We start from the raw sequence: 21,035 nt of genomic DNA on the forward strand, positions 1-21,035 counted from the left end.
GTTCCTCATTTGTGCCTGTCTTTTTCTCTCCATCTCCCCATTTTTCTAAATATTCTTTCCTGTCATGTAGATAGGGCTGTACAGCTATCTCATGCTAATTAAATTGTAAACAATGACTATGACTCCAGTTGCGGGGAGAGGGTGATGAATTTACAACAAAAAATTACATTTATATAACACCTTCCACGTCAAGAGGAAGTCCCAAGGTACTGTGCAGTCCAGGGTTTGCAACCGAGCTGGGGGTGGGGGCTCAGGGAGTGCGGGTAAAGATGACCAAAGGCACAGTCAAAGAGGAAGGACCTTGAAGGAGAGGGAAGAGGTGAATCTTAGGGACTGGAATGGAGTTCCAGAGAGTGGGGCATATAGGCTGAAAGCCTGACTGCTGATGGTGGGATGAGTAGGGTGGAGGGCATGAAACAGGCCAGTGCGCACTGAGCCGAGAGAGCAGGTGGGTTGTTAAGCTTTGAGGAGGACGTTGATGGTGTGATCTTAGATTGGAACATCAGATAAGGGATTTTGAACCCGTAGTCTAGGCTCACTACAACAATACTAATTCAGTGCTGGGGGAATGATGCTTTGTTAGATGCACTTTCCTTCAGATGAGATGTTAAACTGATATCCCATCTTCTTGTTCACATGGACATTAAAGATCCTACAGTAATATAAAAGAGAAAGGAGATTCTCCTGGTATCGTGGCCAACAATCATTCTGATAAAAATTGATCATTCACTTGATAGCTGTTTGTGTGACATTGCTGTGCCAAATTAGCTGCCACATTTGCCTACAAATAGTCACTACACTATACAGAAAAAAACACTACAAACACCTTTATATGTTTCAATATAAGACACTATATCTAGTGCAAAGATTATTATGATTATTATGTACAGTATCTCTGAATAAAATCGGTCACTCACTCCATGACTGTTATGGGACATTGCTGTGCGCAAACTGGCTGTCGCGTTTCGCCCACAAAATAGTCAAACCATTTTACAGTAAATCCTGAGAAGGGCTTTGAGATATCTTGACATAATATAGCACTATATCAAAGGCAAGGTTTATTATTATTATTATATATTCCATTTCATATATGTGGATTTTGCTGGACAGTTTCCCAGACCCTTTGCATGTACCTGTAGTGGAGTCCTGTAGCTCAGTGGTTAGAGCACTCGCTTTGCAAGCGAGAGACCTGAGTTCAATTCCAGGCAGGGCAAAACCTTGGGTAAGTTTCCTTACTCCACACGCCTAATAATAATCCCTCCAAAACCAAAAACAATAATAAATTGGTCATTTTCAATCTACGACTGTTTGTGGGACATTGCTGTGCGCAATTGGCTGCCGCGTTCGCCCACAAATATACAGTCAATTCACTTTGCAGTGTGTTCTGTGAAGCGCTTTGGGACGTCCTTCCGACGTGAAAAGCGCTATATCAAATGCAAGGATTATTATTATTATTATTACCTGCAAAAAGCCTTTGTACAGTTGACAGTAACTTGGAGTCCTGTAGCTCAGTGGTTAGAACACTTGCCTTGCAAGCGAGGCACCTGGGTTCAATTCCAGGCAAGGCGAAACCTTGATCCTCTCGATCCTATCCTATCTTCACCCCCCAACCCTCCTAATTCATTTTCTTCTCATTCTCCATTTTTCTCTGTGTGGTACATACCCGTTTCTCTTGGCCTCCCTCTTTGCAGTGTACTTTATTGTGCTTTGTTGAGTGTGTATCTCTGCAATGGAGATACGTGCAGGACATTTTGTGTATCTCTGTCTATAAAAGACAGAGGAAGACGAAAACACGTCCAGCCCACATGCATAGAACATAGGTAAATTCTGAATTCTCTTCCCTGTGTCCTATGTTTATTGCTTTTACCGTCTACGTTGTGTCTGTCGCTTGTTTGTTTATGAATGAGAAACCAAGGGATATATGGGAGACAGAGAAGTAAAAATAAATGAGGCAACACAGGACAAAGGGCATGGAAGATAGATTCACAAAAAACTTACACACAGGCACGGAACAGACGTACAAGATATAGGTGAACTCCACGTCTTGTAATGTTGCTATATACTTGGGAGACAACATGATGCAATGACATGCTGTAGCCTGTCTGTATTATTGTATCTCAGTTTTAGAGCTATGTATTCAATATTGTAGTATTATAGTATGGCCTTATATATCTATTTATATCTAATTATTATTATTAATCGTCTTGCATGGTCTCTCTGTCAAATACAAATTACAAAGAATCAGATAGATACGATTAAAGCACAGAGAATTATCTTTCAATTCTTCATGCATTTCCATCATTACCACTGTCTTCATGTGTCCCTTCCATTTTTCTCTCCATTACCCCTCCTCTTATCTTTCCTCCCTTTACTTGGTCTCTGTTTTAACATTTAGAAATCCCAGTGGAAGTCCAAGGCCTACTGGGTAGATCCCCACCAATGTTGAAAAGATTGGAAGAGAGTGAGAAAGACACACATGGGAGGGTGGGAGAGAAGCACAGAGAGAGAGAGAGAGAGACACACACACTCACACACACAAAGAATAAGAGGCACAGAGAGAGTGAGAAAGACATCAAGCTTTGTAGACGATAGAAGGAAAGATGGAGTGAGGGAGAGAGTTGAAGACTTGAGGAGCTCAAAAAATGTTGGAATTGGAGTCAGTAAGATAAGTAAGTTGCTATCTATTTGGAGCTTGGGAGGAATAAGAGAGTAGCATTCAGAAGTGATGACTGCAGTGATATCGTTCTGTGTCTCAATCATTCTGTTACTGTATTTCACTCTATCTGTATCTCACTCTGTGTGTGTCTCATTCACTCTGTATCTCACTCATTCTGTATCTTACTCACTCACTCTGTGTCTGCGTGTCTCACTCTCTCTCTCTGCCGCACTCTCTCTGTATCTGTGTCTCACTAATTCTGTCTCATTCACTGTCTTTATATCCTTCTCTTGTTGTGGTATGTCTCTCTTTTTATATTTGTGTGTGTCTCTCTATTTGTGTCTGTCACTCTCCCTCCCTCCCAGTGTGTGCCTCTCTCCTCTATGTGTATCTCTCACTGTGTGTGTGTGTCTGTCACTCTCCCTCCCTCCCAGTGTGTGCCTCTGTGTGTGTGTGTGTGCCTCTGTGTGTGTGTCTGTCACTCCCTCCCTCCCTGTCTGTACCTCTCTCTTCCTGTGTGCATCTCTCACTGTGTGTGTGTGTCTGTCACTCTCCCTCCCTCCCAGTGTGTGCCTCTCTCCTCTGTGTGTATCTCTCACTGTGTGTGTGTGTGTGTCTGTCACTCCCTCCCTCCCTGTCTGTACCTCTCTCTTCCTGTGTGCATCTCTCACTGTGTGTGTGTATCTGTCACTCTCCCTCCCAGTGTGTGCCTCTCTCCTCTGTGTGTATCTCTCACTGTGTGTGTGTGACTGTCACTCTCCCTCCCTCCCAGTGTGCCTCTCTCTGTGTGTGTGTATCTCTCACTGTGTGTGTGTGTGGCTGTCACTCTCCCTCCCTCCCAGTGTGTGCCTCTGTGTGTGTGTGTGTATCTCTCACTGTGTGTGTGTGTGGCTGTCACTCTCCCTCCCTCCCAGTGTGTGCCTCTGTGTGTGTGTGTGTATCTCTCACTGTGTGTGTGTGTGGCTGTCACTCCCTCCCTCCCAGTGTGTGCCTCCCAGTGTGTGCCTCCCAGTGTGTGTGTGTGTGCCTCTGTGTGTGTGTGTCTGTCACTCCCTCCCAGTGTGTGCCTCTGTGTGTGTGTGCCTCTGTGTGTGTGTCACTCCCTCCCTCCCTGTCTGTACCTCTCTCTTCCTGTGTGCATCTCTCACTGTGTGTGTGTGTCTGTCACTCTCCCTCCCTCCCAGTGTGTGCCTCTCTGTGTGTGTGTGTATCTCTCACTGTGTGTGTGTGTGTGGCTGTCACTCCCTCCCTCCCAGTGTGTGCCTCCCAGTGTGTGCCTCTGTGTGTGTGTGTGTCTGTCACTCCCTCCCAGTGTGTGCCTCTCTGTGTGTGTCTGTCCCTCCCTCCCAGTGTGTGCCTCTCTGTGTGTGTCTGTCCCTCCCTCCCAGTGTGTGCCTCTCTCTGACTCACTCACAGTGTCAGCGGTTAATGGGATCAGAGACAGGAAGTGATGCTGGTCAGCGGGAGCGGGTCAGAGAGCGAGCGAGCGAGTCAGCGGCTGTTGCCGGTGACAGCGGTTCCCGGACACGCGCGGCGGCCGCTGTGGGCTCGGCGACAGAGAGAGAGAGAGAGAGAGAGACCGGGGACCCACAGAGAGACAGCGGGGGGGAAAGGGACAGAGTATCGGCGGCGGCGGAGGAGGAGAAGGAGCCGGAGATGAGCGAGGAGCGGCGGCGGCAGGCGCTGGGCTTCTGTCCCCAGAAGGAGATCGTGTACAACGAGCTCCTGCCGTACTGGGAGCGCCTGGACTCGGAGTCCAACGCCATCCTCGCCAGCATCAAAGCCAACCTGGGCCGCGCCGTGCAGCTCCGAGAGCTGTGGCCCGGAGTCCTGTTCTGGACCCGAAAACTTTCAACGTGAGTCTCCTCCCGGATTCCCACACACACACAGAGAGAGAGAGAGGGGGAGAGGGGGAGAGGGGGGGACTGATTTATTGTCATTTATTATTTATTTTAGTGTAGAGTTTTGGTGACTGTGTGTGTGTGTGGGGGGGACGGGACGGGGTGAAGTTGTCCTGGAGGCGGACGGGGCCAGTGACGGGCCCAGGGCCTAAAGCTCGGCTCAGGCCCAGGCCCCGGGGAGAGGAACATGAGAGACTGACAGACAGACAGACAGACAGAGAGAGACACAGAGAGAGAGAGAGAGAAATCACAAGAGACACAGAGAGAGAGAGAGAGAGAGAAATCACAAGAGACACAGAGAGAGAGAGAGAGAGAAATCACAAGAGAGAGAGAGAGAGAGCGATAACGAGAGAGAAGACATAGAAATCACCAGAGACAGAAAACCAGACGAGAGAGAGAGAGAGAGAGAGAAATAACGAGAGAGAGACAGAAAAATCAGCGAGAAATCAGGAGAAAGACAAAGAAATGACACAGAGAGAGGGAGAGAAAATAACGAGAGGCGCAGAGAAACGAGAGAGAAGTGATACGAGAGAGAAAGGGGGAGAGAGAGGGGGACACAGAGAGAGGGAGAGATGTGGCCCCAACTGTCTAATTACGGTTCGAAATAAAGAACAAATCCTCGGGCCCTTTGTGGAACAGCCTCTGAAGCGCTGCCTCGAGAGGGAAAGAGAGAGAGAGAGAGTGTGTTTGTGTGTGAGTGGGTTTTTTTGGGGGGGAAACAGCAAAGGTGTTTTGTGTGTGAAGCCTCGGGGTCTCTGATGCCCTTTCGCTGAGTGCCGGGGTTGGGCGGGTTGGGCGGGTCGGGTCGGGCGGGTTGTGCTGGAGTTCAGCTGACGATGACACCACACTTTTTTTTTGCGCGCGGGTGTTGGACAAAGTTGGTTCAAAGTGCCGGTCGGGGGGTGGGGGTGGGGGGGCGTGGGGGGTGGTGGGGTGGGGGGGGGGGTTCGGTGTGAGGAATACACCGAAAAGTTTATTTGTTTGGATACAATCGCAGCTCAGGATTTTTAAGTGGCGTATATCTATATATATATATATATATATATCTCAGCTGATTGCTTGACTTCCCCCTTTGCTATCCCCCCCCACCCCCCATCCTCCTCCCCCCCATCCTCCTCCCCCACCCCCCATCCTCCTCCCCCCCCCACCCCCCATCCTCCTCCCCCCATCCTCCTCCCCCCACCCCCCATCCTCCTCCCCCCCACCCCCCATCCTCCTCCCCCCATCCTCCCCCCCCATCCTCCTCCCCCCATCCTCCTCCCCCATCCTCCTCCCCCCATCCTCCCCCCCCACCCCCCCATCCTCCTCCCCCCACCCCCCCATCCTCCCCCCTCCCCCCATCCCCCATCCTCCTCCCCCCCTCCATTTGATAGTTATTTGGGGCTTATTCAGCTTTTTTGGTAAGTGTCATCTCTTGCAGGTGCTCAGGTCAGACAGGATTTTCAACTGAGTTTGTGCACACGTTCATTTGTTTTATTATTATTATTTTTTTTTTAAAAAAAAGCCGGTTTTCACATGTGTGAAAAACTAAACACGAAAAGCACAACGATCGGTTGTTCACTTAAAGTGGGAAACCCAATACAGTTTTCACATCGTATGGCCTCCTAATTGAGAACCTTCCAGGGATTTATTTGTGACACTTGCGGACCTGCTGAAGCAGGTAACTTGCAGGTAACCAGCTGTTTACCTGCAGATTGGCATATTGTCAAGTATGGATATGAACAAATTATTGTAAATTTACGCTGCTTTTGTTTATCCCGCTTCGGAAAGCAGTAAAACCTCACATAAATTGTATCAGGTTGGACCATACATTGAATATGACTTATCCAAAGTATGAGTTATGTAAAACTTGTAAATAATAGGAAATTCAAATAATAGGGACTTGGGCAGATGTACAACTTTGGCAATTATACGATTTATACAGATCAGAGACATGAGAGTTTTACTGTATACAATTATGTTAGTCTGGCGAAGACGTAGGAGTGTAATGTATATCTGTTCTCAGATAAAGAGAGAAAGGCTTGGGAACTATTTGGATGATGCATTGTCGTCGGGCTGGAGGAAGTGGCAGAAAGGCAGGTTAAAAAGTGTTTTTAAAAGAATCACAACTCTTTAAACAGAACAGTTCCACTTATAAAATGCACCCCTTCATTTAGTATTGCTTACAATTTTAACACTCCCCAAAATGTCTTTCTTCTTAAATTACCAATTTACTTTTGCTCAAGATCTCCCTTAAACAGCTTTCTATGTTCACCCGTTTCAATCCATTGCTGATTAATTTATTTAACACAAATCTTAACAGTATATTGAGTGACTACTATTCTATTTTAATGCCCATTTAAATGTGATGTATTGCAACAGGGCTCAATTCTTTGTCAACAAAATGTTCTTTGGAAAGCATTGGAAGATTGTTCGCATTGAAAATAAGATCACGTTGTGACATTTTTAAGTTATATGTAATCTAAGTGTTGTAAGAGAGTTTTGCAATGGGTTTGCATGAGGTAAGAGTATCTGCTGTTGGCCTCAATCCTCTCCATAACTACAATGGAGGTGTGCAGAGTTGGGGTATCTAAATAGGAACATAAGAATTTGTTACGCAAGAGAATACCAAGAACCATCTCGTTCGCCTTCCACTATCCTGGCAGTCGCTTAACATGTTGTGTCCCAAATTAAATATTGTATCCTGAGATATTATTTTCTAGCAGAAATCTTATCTAATTTGTTCTTGAAACAAACAACACTTTCTGCTTCCACTGTTAACATTATTAGTAATGGGGGACTCAGATGAAGAAAGTAGAAGATTGGAAGTTTGTAAGATGAATTTGAAAAGCTCTTAAAAATGAGGAAAACATCAAGGTCATCATTACTCTTAGCAATTGACTGCCATCCTCTGAACTGTATATTAGGCTCATCAAGCAATTACATTGAACTCGTATCTTGTGAATTTTTTTTGTTACCCAAATACGCTTTTTATTTTGGCTAATTGTGGATTCCTTTCACTCTTTCTGATTTGAGCCAAGAAAGAGAGCAGTACATAACATATTTACTCCTATTGGCTCACAATACATTTTCCTGCATATAGGGCTCAGTTTTGGAATAAAAATGCAAGAATTATTAACAGATGACCTACAGAAGATTTCCAAATGTGTTACATGAATAAATAATTTTATTTTGGAGGGATTATTACCCCAAGAAAGCGATCCGCCAACCGACTAACAACCGGTTTCCTATTTTCTGCTAGGTAAACAGCCAGGTGTGCTAGATGTGTGGAGTATTGAAACTTGCCAAAGGTTTCGCCCCGTCTAGGAATTGAACCCAGGTCCCCTCACTTGCAAGGGGAGCACGCAAACTCCACTGTTTAAATAGGACTTTAAACCTAATCCTGTTTAAGATCCCTACCACATAATTTGAAAAGAGAAGGTAGTCTCTCCAGGTATCCTGGCCAACATTCACCAAGATATAATTGGTCATTCATTTCATGGTTGTTTGTGGGACGTGATTGTGTGCAATTGTTCTATTGGTTTCACCTACAAATACTGCCACTAAACTTTAGAGTGAAGTCCCATGAAGCACTTTGAGATGTTTCCACGACGTGATAAAATTCTACATCAAATGTAAGGATTGTTATTAATAATAAGTATTTATGTACGTGCCAGTTATTCCCAAAGTTTGTCACTCATGTTATTTTCTTGAAAATCATAAGTGGCTCTAGCTGCTTTGAGAATTTTACATTGAATTAAAGGGGTAGTATACATATAAATTGATTTTATGAAATTCTAGACTCAGAATTTAGCCTCACATCCATTTTGGGTGATTTGGTTGATGCTTCTAATCTCGAATATGGAAAATGGAAATTCAATGGTTAAAAATAAGGAAACCAGAATGCGAATGCAGTTTTAAAGTAAGCTTTGTCTCACTTGGGGTTTCTTGAGCTGGTGAATAAACTATTTGATTCACTTGTGCAAATCAGTGGGGAGTCTGGGGATTAATCTAAAAAATACCATCAGATTAATTTCCTTCTTTTTGACATCATTTGAACTCCTGACGTGTTGTCACCTTGTAATGTGCGCTAGTCTGTTTGTAAGACAACCGCTGCATTTTCCAGCAGGTTTTAAACCAAGCGGGGCTTTTTGTAGGCTGAAATACATGTTAAAGCTCCTTCTTGAACAAAAGTTTTAATTATGGCAGAAAGCATTCCAGAATCTTTACGTGAGAATTTGCTGAGGCCAGCCATGACCTATGATAAGTGTGTTCATGGGTGAAGCTGGTAAAATATTCATTGTACGTCAAGGGTGTACTTGAAGCGTTCTATTTATAAATAACTGAGTGGGGGGGAGGGAGGTTTTCAACTGGAAACTTGTTGTCAACTGAAAATAAACAGTTGCTGCGTGGTGATGTCATGTCATTATGACATAGATTAGTGGGACCATAATGTTTATTTTCAATTAAATTTGACCACATGTCTAATAGCACTAAATGGGGCGTGAGTGGGGTGGTTGCAAAATGGTCTGGGTAACTGACATTCAATCCTCTGGCCACCATATATTATTTCCTACCTTGTGGAGTTATGTTTTCATTCTGTGCTGGCACCACTGATTCTTTTCTCCCTTCTCTGCCAGTTCTGTTGGGTGACACAAAGTGATCTTAGGCTGTTCATCTTAGCCTCATCTGGCTGCTGTTAATTTGTACCAGTTATCCAGTATATTTTGGATACAATTATTAAAAGTATGTTGAGTATGATATCCTCTAAAGCTGACAGTGTTCACAGTGAAGACAGCAGGCAGTGGAATCCTTGTGCTCAATTTTGTACAGTATACCTTTTGTTCATATTATTTTATATAATAATAATAATACTTGCATTTGATGTAGCACTTTTCATGTCTTCTCAATGTCTCAACGCACGTCACAGAATATACTGTAAAGTGAAATGACTGCAAAAATTTTGGGTGAAATGCAGCATATAAATGTGTATATATAAATATTAATTTATATGGCATATAAAGAACATACAAAGCATGGTTAGTATATGAAAGGTATTCAATTTATATTTTTGTGATGTTCCCCTTACGTGAAAGTCACTATACAAATCTAATTTCTTGTTCAATACGTCTGATAATGTTGGGACCTTTCAGATGTTATCCGAGTAATATTTCTTGTTGCAACATCTTCAATGCATAGTTTTTCTTTTCTCTGGTCAAGATGCAGTCCGAAAGATCTCTTTGGAGGATGACTGAGGTTGACACCTTCTTTTAGTTTGCATATTGTTCCATTTTAAACTTAATATTTATTGATTGTTCATTAGAACCTGCATTTCTTAATCCACGACTGTCTGTGGGACACTGATGTGTGCCGTGTTTCACCCACAAAATACACAGTTAATCCACTTTACAATATATTTTATGAGCGCTTTGAGACGTCTCGACGACGTGATGAGCATTATCAAATGCAAGGATTATTATTATTTGATCTGGTAGTCAGGCTTTCACATAGATTTAAAACTTTCTTTCCATTTGGTCTTTAATCTAAAGTCTTTATTTAGTGCAACTCTCAATATTGGCTTTATAAATGCAATTTGTTGTTGATGAGAAACCGAACATGTGTGGGTGTTTTATTTGCAAGACAAGAAAATGTTATTTAATAAGTTTTAAATTGTTTGTTCCCTGTTCATAGTAATTTGATGGTTTCCCCTAAAACGCTCAGTTTACAGCACTTCAGGAAGACATCTCAAAGAGCTTCACAAAGTTGACTAGAGGCTGAGCTCAAAGAGCAGCAGAGTGGGGGGTGGGGGGGATGCTGGTCATAGGCATGATGAAAGATATTGGTGTTAAGGTGGATTTTGAAGGTTGGGAGAGAGGGGCAAGGTGTTGGGATGGAGTTTCTGGGAACGTGGGCAAAATGGCTGAAAGTTCTCTACTAATGATGGGCGACATGCAGCAGGCGTATTTGCTGAGTGGAAAGAGTGCTCGGGGCACTCTCCTAGTTGGAGAGGTCTCTTGACCCATCATGAAAACTGCTCTGGTCAAGGTCACAAACAACATCCTGACCATGTGCGACCAAACTCACTCTTCCTCCATGTGCGGTGTTCTTCAGGGCTCTGTCCTCAGTCCCCTCCTCTTCACCCTCTACATGCTCCCCCTTGGTGACATTATCCGCAGACATGGGGTAAGTTTCCACATGTATGTGGATGACACCCAACTCTATCTCTCTGCCTTCACCCTCAACTCAAGGACTACTGACGTCCTGACCGACTGCCTGGCCGACATCAAGACCTGGACGAGGGACAACTTTCTCCAACTCAACATAAGCAAGACCTAGGTACTCTTGAATGGCTCGCGCCAGCGCCTCCCCACCTCAGGCACTGGCAGCATCAGCCTCCATGGCTGCACACTCAACCTCACTAAGCCAGTCAGGAACCTGGATACCCTGAACTGTCCTTACTCCCCCACATCTGCGCCATGACCGGCACTGCCTACCACCACCTCCGCAACATTGTCAGACTCCGTCACTGCCTCACCCCTCAGGCAGCCAAAACCCTCACCCACGCATTCGTCACATCAAGGCTCGATTATGGAAACTCCCTCTTCATCGATCCTCATCCTCACCTACAAGGCCATTCACGGCCTTGCTCCCTCCTACCTCTCCAACCTACTATCCCCCGACCTACCTGCCCGTACCCTCCGCTCCTCCGGCTCCGGTCTGCTCCACGTCCCCCGCCCCAATCGCCCTACCATTGGTGGTCGGGCCTTCAGCCTCTCAGCCCCGAGGCTCTGGAACTCTATCCCCCAGTGCCTTCGCCTTGCCTCCTCCATTTCCTCCTTCAAGGCCGGTCTCAAAACCTTTCTCTTTGACCGAGCCTTCAGCTCCCCTCTTGACTCTCTTCCCCCTTCTCGCTCCCTCCCATCCCTCCCCTCACCCTGACCATTTCCCCCCTCCTCGCTCCCTCCCTTCCCTCCCCTCACCCTGACCATTTCCCCCCTGCTCGGGTCATGACCCAACTGTGCAGCGCCTTGGGACGTCCTCCTGACGTGAAAGGCGCTTTATAAATGGTAGTTAAAAAAAACCTTCCCAACTCTTCCCTTCACAAGCTGCAGATCATCCGAAACTCTGCACTTGTGTACTCTCGTGCACCAGGCTCCGTGACCCCATCATTCCCACCGTCGCTTGACTCCACTGCCTCCCCATCCCTCAGAGGATCGAGTTCAAGATCCTTGTCCTCACTTTCAAGGCTCCTTACCTCTCTGACATGCTGACTCCCTACCAACCTGCCCGCTCCCTCCATTCAGCGAGCTCCGGTCTGCTCCATGTCTCCCGCCTGACCTGCCTACCATTGGTGGCCGGGCTTTCAGCCTCTCTGCCCCCACGTTCTGGAACTTCATCCCACGGTCCCTTCACCTCGCTTCCTCCCTTGCCTCCTTGAAGGCCGGTCTCAAGACCCTTCTCGTTGATCGTGCCTTTGGTCGCCCTCCCACCTTTCTGCCTTCGCTCACCCCTACACCACCCCTCCCCATGCTCGCGCCCCGACACCTGACTGTTCAGCGCTTTGGGACGTCCTCCCGACATGAAAAGCACTCTATAAATGTAATTCTGTTGTTATTGTTGTTGTTGTGGAGTCCTGTAGCTCAGTGGTTAGAGCACTCGCTTTGCAAGCGAGAGACCTCAGTTCAATTCCAGGCAGGTCAGGGCGAAACCTTAGGCAAGTTTCCTTACTCCACACAGAGCCTAATAATAATCCCTCCAAAACAATAATAAATTGGTCATTTTCAATCTATGACTGTTTGTGGGACATTGCTGTGCGCAATTGGCTGCCGCGTTCGCCCACAAATATACAGTCAATTCACTTTACAGTGTGTTCTGTGAAGCGCTTTGGGACGTGCTCCCGACATGAAAAGCGCTATATCAAATGCAAGGATTATTATTATTATTATTGCAGGGTAGGGTAGGGTGAGGCTCTGGGATCTGAAAGTGAAATCTGGTTTGATTCCTGGACTGGGATGAATTTTGTGATCTCAGTAGTGGCATGTGGAAATATGATTGTTGGTCTTGGGAAGGCAAAACATGACCAGGGCTTGCATTCCTGATTGTTACCTTTTAATTTCAGTTGGAAGTGTGCTTGAATGACCTTTGTTAGGTCAGTGTCACTTGTGATGTCCCTTGTGATAAGGTAACCTGCCAACGTTCTGATTTTGCCAGCAGTCATGAAGATTAGCCCGTTTGGTACACGTTGTAGAGAGCCACCAGTCTCTATAGAATAATACCCCACCCAACATGAAGCCACCACTATAAGAAGAAGTCAGAGGAGCAAAATCCATTTTCAGTCACTGAAACATAACTTGCAGTGATTGATGCATTCTTGATCTGTGCTATATACATACGTTCTATATTGAACCATCAATGTATTCATACTTTTGAATGATAAAACAGCAGCTGAAATGGTCCAAACAGGCCAACTTCAGATTGAAATGTTTTTCTTTTCTGTTGGCTTTACTGCCAGATAATCTAATAATGCTCGTTGCATTTGATACAGCGGCTTATCTACCTTTGAGATATCTCAAAGTGCTTCACAGGATATGCTGTAAAGTCTAATGACTGTGTACAGTATTTTTAGGCAAACGTAACAGTCAATATGCGCACAACAATATCCCACAAATAGCAATGAAGTAAATGACCATTTTTATCTGGGGAATTGTTGGCCAGTACTCTGGGAGAAACTACCATCTTTTTTGGACTAGTGCCATGGAATCCTTCATGTCCATGCAACCATGAAGTCAGGACCTTGGTTTAATGTCTCATTCAATGAACAGCACTCTCCCAGATTTGTATTGGAGTGTCAGTCTGGAGTCGAGACTGTGAACTGAAAATCCTGTTGTGGGGATGGAACCGGCAGAGGAAACCTTGGTTTAACATCTCGTCCCAAAGACGGCATCTCCACCAATGCAGCACCCCCACAAAATTGAATACAGTGTTAAATGCATTTCATAAACAAAGCAATTACAGTGGTGGAAATATTTCTACCTGTTAATTGAGTGTGAGTTAAAAGCCAAAGATTTTGTTGTAGATTAGCCGGTGTTGTATTTACAGAAGTGCTGTGATCTCAATACTTGTCAAATTTAGGAAAGCTGTACCTGATTATTTTGTATTTAACATTACAGTAGTGAATATCAATTTTACAATAAAGTTTTAGTTGCATTTGTAATAATCCTGTTACTTTTGCAGCAGCTTTGTGTGTTTTTTTAAGTTATATTCAATAGATTTTTGTTTGCCAGAAGTTTCAGGTGCCCAATTGCAAAACAACCCTCACAATGAAGGTAATTTTGAAGGAATACATGGACTTCCAATTCCCCCACAAACTATACAGTCAATTCACTTTACAGTATATTCTGTGAAGTGCTTTGAGACGTCTCAACGATGTGATACGGCGCTATATCAAATACAAATATTATTACCTTTCTCAAATAACTTAATACCCATTAGCTCTTTTAATTTGACATGATATTCTGGCATAGGCTTAAACTGAAGACAAAACACTATTTCTCTTTTGTTACTTGTAATTTTGCATTTTTTAAACAATGATTTTAAATGCATGTGTGGAATGGAATAATTTATACCATCTTTTGGATAAAAGCTGAAACAGGTATCATATCTGTTCAAAAACTAGGTTTACTGAACTATTTCAGATTGGGGTAGTGCTTTAAAACTACATGATTTGGTATCCTAGAAATAGAGGAGTAAGAATATTTGCATTTGATATAGAGCACAAAACCTCTGAAAGTGCTTCATAGTATACACTATAAAGTGTAGTAGCTATATTTGTAGGCAATGTGGCAGCCAATTTTCACACAGCAATGTCCCATTAAAAGGCATAAAGTAAATGACCAAATTTTACCTGAAGAATTGTTGGCAGGACTCCCTTCTCTTTTCGAATTAATGCTATGGGATCCTTAATGCCCATCCAATGGAACCTTGGTTTAACATCTCCCTTGAACAACAACACAGAGCTGCATTGGGTTGCAATTGAAACATTTTTTTGTTCAAGTGAATTTGGATAGGCACAAAGAGAAATGCATTGATGGGTAATAATTTGCACAAAGGATAGTAGTAGGTGCATGACCATTATTTGTACTGGAGACACAAACTGAAACCCTTTGGTTTCATAACTGTTGGGAGGGTATTTTAAAGTATTTCCCTCATTGGGGTCCCCTTATCTTCATTGATCTTGTGTGGTACATATCAGTAGTTTCGAACCTCACGCAGTCTGATTCACTGAAAAGATGCAAGAAACCTTCAGGTGTTTTTTTTTGATTTCCATCCAGAACTGAAAGCAAATCCTGTTGAATTGATGAAGTTTCCTGTAAGGTGATTCAAGATTGTCTGCCCAGAATAACTTGAATCCAAAATGGTAGTCTGTACTGCAGTTTTCTCATTCAGTGGAGGACATCCATTTGTTAAGAATTCAAGGTGTCCAGAACCTATGTATTTAAGTGATATCAAAGAACCACACCTGTGTGACTCGGGAAGCTGTGTTTTTATATAATATTACGTGTAATGGAGCATGGATTTAACTGTTTAGAACTCACTAAGGAAAATAATTGACAGATTTGGGGGCTCAGTCCCCTTGGTGGTCGAAGAATAGCTTTTTTGAGAAACTGGAAGGGTGTTGGAGAAATTAATAATGAGATAAAGTACCCATTCCCTCTTCAATTTTTTTCTTCCCCTCCCCTAATGGTTCACATTGATGTATGGTTCCACAGGGGTTGATGACCTTCTAGCATCCCAGTAATATATTTATTTTTGACATGTGAACCAATATAACTGTGAACAGTTATACAATGGGAGGGGGAAGGGGGTATCGCAGCCCGCCTCAATTTTATCCTCGCTCAATATAATGCCTTCACATAATGCACTTTCCTGCGCTGGAGACTGGCTGATTCTTTTTATTATGATAATAATAATTTCACTCTGTCATGATTAGCTTTACCAACTGATCTGTCACGAAGAGCTGTAAATTTGAATCTTTGTTCATGGTTTGGGTTTTATTGTTCAAGATCACACTTTTTTACAATCTGCGTGATACGATATCGTGGATTCACAGATGCCATTTTGAGTTGAATTGGCACGCCTTAGTTGGACCTTAGCTTTTGTGACCTTTGCTCTAAATCACATAATGGGGCAATGCTGCGAGTTGTACACACACTATTCATGCTTTCTGTGGCGTTGATTTCATTTGAACTGCTAAGAATAGGCAGAGATAAGGTCAACTTCAGTAAGGTAGCATATGATTGATAATAGTCATGAACAAGAGATTATAAATAGAACGAAGGATGTTTTATGTGAACTCTGAATTTTCACCTTGTTGTTAGAAATCCATGTGTTTGGAAGAGACTTTTCCATGGTTTTATGCATGTGATACCCACACATAACGTGGCAGTACACAGTTTTACATACTGGAGTTTAGTAAACCAGCATGAATTAAATAGGTTTAATGTTATTGTCTACCAACAAAATAACACTGAAATTCAAAAGGAAAACTTGTTTGTATTTATGTGAAATAAGGTAGTGATTTTTAAAAAAGAAACAAACATTTTACTCAATTAAAATTTTTAGGCATGTAAATGTGGAGTGTAAATCTGGTCTGGTATAACTTCTCAAACAAATAATCTCCGTGGTAGATCCAGATCAGTTTTATTATCCTTAAGTAGACCTAGCTATAATTAAATAATTCAAAGAGCTTGCTTTAAAGTACTGTTCTAAATGGGGCAAAGCCGGATATAGTATTTTATGATGCAATGTGACTTTATTGCTCGGTGTCTTAATGCTGCAGGAGACAACTCAGCCTCAGGCCCAAATTGTTGATTGTATATTTTCTTTGTTCTTTCTCCTCTCCCGCTTATCTCCCCATTGTATTTGAAATTATCATTGCCAACACTGGTGGTGTATACTGGGACTAGAGTCTTGCCTGCTTTCTGTAATAAAGTACTTTTCACGCACAAAATACACTATCAATCCAGTTTACACTATATTCTATAAAGCGCTTTGAGACGTCTTGAAGACGTGATAAGGCGCTATATCAAATGCAAGGATTATTATTATTGCTTTGCTGTATGCTGTGCTACATCTAAGAGATTTGTGGGAAGGGGTATAATGTGCTTAGAGATTGTATACAAAGTTGAATGTTAGATATTGTCTAAGCTTTAAACTTGACTCAAAATCCAGACCTGCACAGTGAATGAATTGACAAGCTTGCACTGTAGGTCAGTTTCACTAACTAAGGAGGAATAGCATTTTGATAGCTGTTAGCTATCATTTGTATACAAAATACCAAGACACTACACTTGACAATAATTACTTGTGAAGCACATTAAGATGATATGATAATGTGTCTTAAATGCAAGTTATTTTCTCTTGCTATGGTGACTGCTTTTGTTTTCATTTAACTGCTCGCCCTCCTACGCCATTGATTTCTTCCACTTAAACTGGCTTCATTTTTGCTTCCACCATTCGTGTAACATTCCAGATAAATGTCTACATGCTTTGCCATGTTTTTTTGTGAAAAGGTTCACTTGATTTATTTTAAGTTGGGAATGGGAACAGCACAAGTAGCAGCCCAGGTACATAATAACAGGTAAGCCAGTTGCAGGAGTGGTTGAGAAGTAGAAGTATTGGTCTTTAGTGCTGAGACTTTGGCACTGTAGGGTACATAGGATCACAAAAACTGTAACATACTGAAACAGGTTATTCGGCCCAAGTAGCTTGTGCCAGTATTTATTTATATTCCACACCGTCCTGATCCCTCTTCTTTGGCTTCCCTCAATCTCCTGTTGTTCTATTCTCTCTCATGTATGGCTTTCACTCATGTATGTGAAGAGATTTGGAAATATAACTAGCAAATGAATCCAACTTGCATATGCCACTGTATGAAATATGTTAGACATAGAATTATAGAATATTGCAACTCAACGTAAGGATTGAATTTAAATTGTAACTTGAGGTTGGCAAGGCCATTGTACCACGAGTAGAGTTGATGGTTTTTTGTGGATTTTATAATGTATTTTCCGGTGTGTAAATCTGTTGTATGTTACTGACCACATTTATATATTGTATCTTTCAGGTACATCCGACTGTATGGAAGAAAATTCAGCAAAGAAGATCATGTACTATTTGTTAAACTATTATATGAGTTGGTCATTATGCCCAAACTCGAAATCAGCATGATGCAGGGCTTTGCACGATTATTAATAAGTTTACTCAAGTAAGTTCAGTTATTGGTTGTTATCCTGCCTTTGAACTCAGTTAAGGTGATAAACCAATAAGACATTTTAAGCTATAGATTTCTGTTTTCTTAATTTTTAAGGAAAACAGTAAATAGCAATGTTTCTGTTATTTGAATAGATGTACTACATAATTTCTATTGAATCATAACAAACTCTATAGTATAGGTTTCCATCAACTAGACTGAATGGTCTTTACCTTAAACTCTGTAGTTTTAGGATAACTTTAGTTTTAGGAATTCTGTAGTTACCACAAGTACACGCACAGCTTGTGGTAACTACAGGGTTCCTAAAACTAAAGCTTCACTTCCACTGAGCCCAGAGTAAGAGCAATACAAAACTGCCAATATAGAATTATAAAAGAGTTTACTAAGGTTAACATAAATAGGCTGTTTCCATTGGTTGGGGAATCTGTAACCAAAGGGACACAAATGTAAGACAGTGACTTGGGGATCTAAAAGAGGATTTGGGCGGAACTACTTTTGAGTACAGAGTTGTGTGACGGATATCTAATGTGTTTAGCTAAAATATTGAAACTTCAATGCATATGCTAGAAGTGTTGAAATTAGAAAAGACAGCAACATCAGGAGAACATCCCAAGACGCAACACAATCCAGGATTTGCACCTGAGCTGGGGTGGAGCTGAGTGGGTGAGGGCAGTCACGGGCTTCTTGACTTTAGGAACAAATGTGTCACTTGGAAATTAGGTACGAGTTGGACTGGTTAAAAAAGAAGAGCATGATTACACAATATGAAGATCATCAGAGTATATTAGGAGTTTGATGGACTGCTGCCCACCATCTGAGCACTTAAGTGAAAATATTTCTGGAACTCTAAGTGACATTTAGAAACCAGACATGTGACCGTTTCAACACATGTGCTTTCAAAAACAGGCTGGTGTTGAATTGGGTAAAGCGACTTGTAAAGTTTTGAAAATATCCGAAAATGATTTCTTCCCATCTCCTCAATCTGTGTTTGGGGTTGGTGATGGGTGGGGGATGAGGAGGAAAGTGATACTGCTTTCAAGCCACTTGGGTCACAAACTTGAAATGATGTTGTAATCTGGAACTCACCCCATCAAGGGCATCAAAAAAAGGCTGTAGTCAAACCATGGAGTAAAGATAGTTGATGGTTTTAAATTTCTTGAGCTTTGCTCGTAGGTTTAGAATCTCTGTCAGATAATTCCCTGCAATCCTTCCCAGCTATTCAAGTATTCTGCTTCAATTATTCAGAAGTGTAACACCTCTTTCATTACTTTAGGAAAAAAGAACTTTTATCAAGGGAGGATTTACAGTTGCCGTGGCGCCCACTCTATGAAATGATAGAAAGAATTTTGTACTCCAAGACAGAACATCTAGGCTTAAATTGGTTTCCAAAGTAAGTGGCTGTAACTTTTTCCTATGCTGATGTGTTTTTGGATTAGAATTTTGCAAGACATTTTTGTAATATTTATTTACTTATGCTACTTTCTAGATCTCCCCTAGGCTGGACAATACACATATGTCTGGCAAGCAGGCAACTTTAAAGTGTGACTTTGTTTTAATTGCTCTCTCTCTCTCTCTCTCTCTCTGTTCCTGAACTTTTCTCCTCCCACTCCAATTGGCGAATTAAACCGAATTTTAAAATGCTATGCTGCTTCAGAGGAAAATGCACAGGTTGCACACTCTAAGCCACACATAAGTAGAACGTCTCTAGTTGGTTTCTGTTCTATGTCACTCTTGATTGGGGTGATGGTGGTGTGATACAGTTGGCCTTCGTATAAGGTCAGAGCTCGTGTTTCCAATTGCTTTCCAGTGTTTCTTCCTGGCAGCATGCATGGGTGTCAGTTGGGTTAAGATAGGATTGAGCTTGTTAATGATGCCGATGTACCATAATATGCAGTGATGATGCACTATGTATACAAAATGACAACACACCACTGCTATGAACCTGTAAGCTGTTTGTTTCCAAAAACTACATAAGAATTCACAAAAACGAAAAACTAAACGTAGGTAATCATAAATTAGCAAACTTTTGCTAAATGGTTGTTGTTAAAATACTGATTAAGAGCTCATTCATTTCAGCAACAACCACTGTTTCTGTTTATGCATTTGGAACATTTCTCTATTGGTTGCACATACATAATTTAAGATGGAAAATCTGTGTTTGGATGGTTTCGGAAGGTGCTTTCATCATAGGTAAAACCTGGCTTAGCACAAACTGTTATAAAACAAAATGTCCCATCTGCTTATTTTGTTCCTTGATCTTTGCAAATGATTATACAAAATTGCGGCTGTTGATATGCAGTGCGATGTGTTCTCAATGGTGTTTTGGGAACATTGTGTTTTAATTTATACTGTTCAATTCACATTTCAATAATACACTTCCTATATATATATATATTTTAAAAAAACTGGGCGACAAGCAATTACTGCTGTGTGAGCTCCACTTATATGTCAAAGTCCGCTTTGCGGTCCTGTAAAGTGTCAAAACTTTTTTTTAAACTGTTTATACACCAGTGTAAAACTTTCTGTTTATTTCTGTGCCCTGTTTGACCTATTTCTCTTTATTTATTATTCAGTTCGTTCCGACAAGGCGTTTCTTCCCCTAAATCGTTTGTGCTTAATGTTTTACATAGGTGGTAAGGAAGATGTTTATACATTTGCCCAATCTTTATAGATATATTTGCATGTTTTTTTAATGTGGCGCTCATCACAGAGGTGTAACATTTTTGTCAAAATTGCATCTTTTCTTCTGCATTTGTTTCATTAAAAGCAAAATGTTAACATTACACCACTATCTTGAGAATGTCGCACTGTATTTAAATTTTGCCATCACACAAAAGCATATTTGGTGTGAATTTTGCTACTGTTAGCTAACCTTTAAACTCCTTTCTTTGAAGGTTTGGGGCTGCCACCTGCACAAAAGCCTAATATAAAAAGCTAATAATACAGTGGAGCACTGTTAATAGGGATAATTGGAGTTCATATTTGGCCATTTATCATTTTCCTAGAAATGTTCTTGCAGGAAGCGCCCAACTAAAGAGAACTTGTACAAAAGAAAAGATTTAATACTACGGTTCAGTGAATGTTTTAACCAGCAGACATTGCCTCTGTAATGGACTACAGTAAACTCTATGAATTGTTCATTCATAGGTAATGCATTTCTTGGCTCATACCAGTTTGTCGAATGTCACTGCAGACATTCAAGAGCACTTGTAGGAAAATAATAGAT

The 21,035-nt window shown here is 42.1% G+C and overlaps 1 protein-coding gene across 4 annotated transcripts in view; it reads left to right on the forward strand.

The window, feature by feature from the left end:
* psme4b (proteasome activator subunit 4b) overlaps nucleotides 1-21,035 on the forward strand; it is a 79,647-nt gene that overhangs the window by 3,036 nt on the left and 55,576 nt on the right. For 2 of the 4 annotated variants that reach the window (XR_487784.2, XM_007892417.2), the window contains exons 1-4: nucleotides 4,023-4,512; nucleotides 17,663-17,803; nucleotides 19,083-19,199; nucleotides 20,383-20,442. Coding sequence is in view for 3 of the 4 variants with exons in the window: in XM_007892417.2 (XP_007890608.1) it covers nucleotides 4,085-4,512; nucleotides 17,663-17,803; nucleotides 19,083-19,199; nucleotides 20,383-20,442 (746 nt within the window). In the remaining variant the exon portion in view is untranslated. Of the gene's footprint in view, nucleotides 1-4,022; nucleotides 4,513-17,662; nucleotides 17,804-19,082; nucleotides 19,200-20,382; nucleotides 20,443-21,035 lie in introns of those variants that run through there. The other 2 variants (XM_042332993.1, XM_007892418.2) reach the window with 2 other exon arrangements.

The sequence above is a fragment of the Callorhinchus milii genome, unplaced genomic scaffold, assembly GCF_018977255.1.
Source record: "Callorhinchus milii isolate IMCB2004 unplaced genomic scaffold, IMCB_Cmil_1.0 Scaffold3, whole genome shotgun sequence".
In the NCBI taxonomy this organism is placed as follows: Eukaryota; Metazoa; Chordata; class Chondrichthyes; order Chimaeriformes; family Callorhinchidae; genus Callorhinchus; species Callorhinchus milii.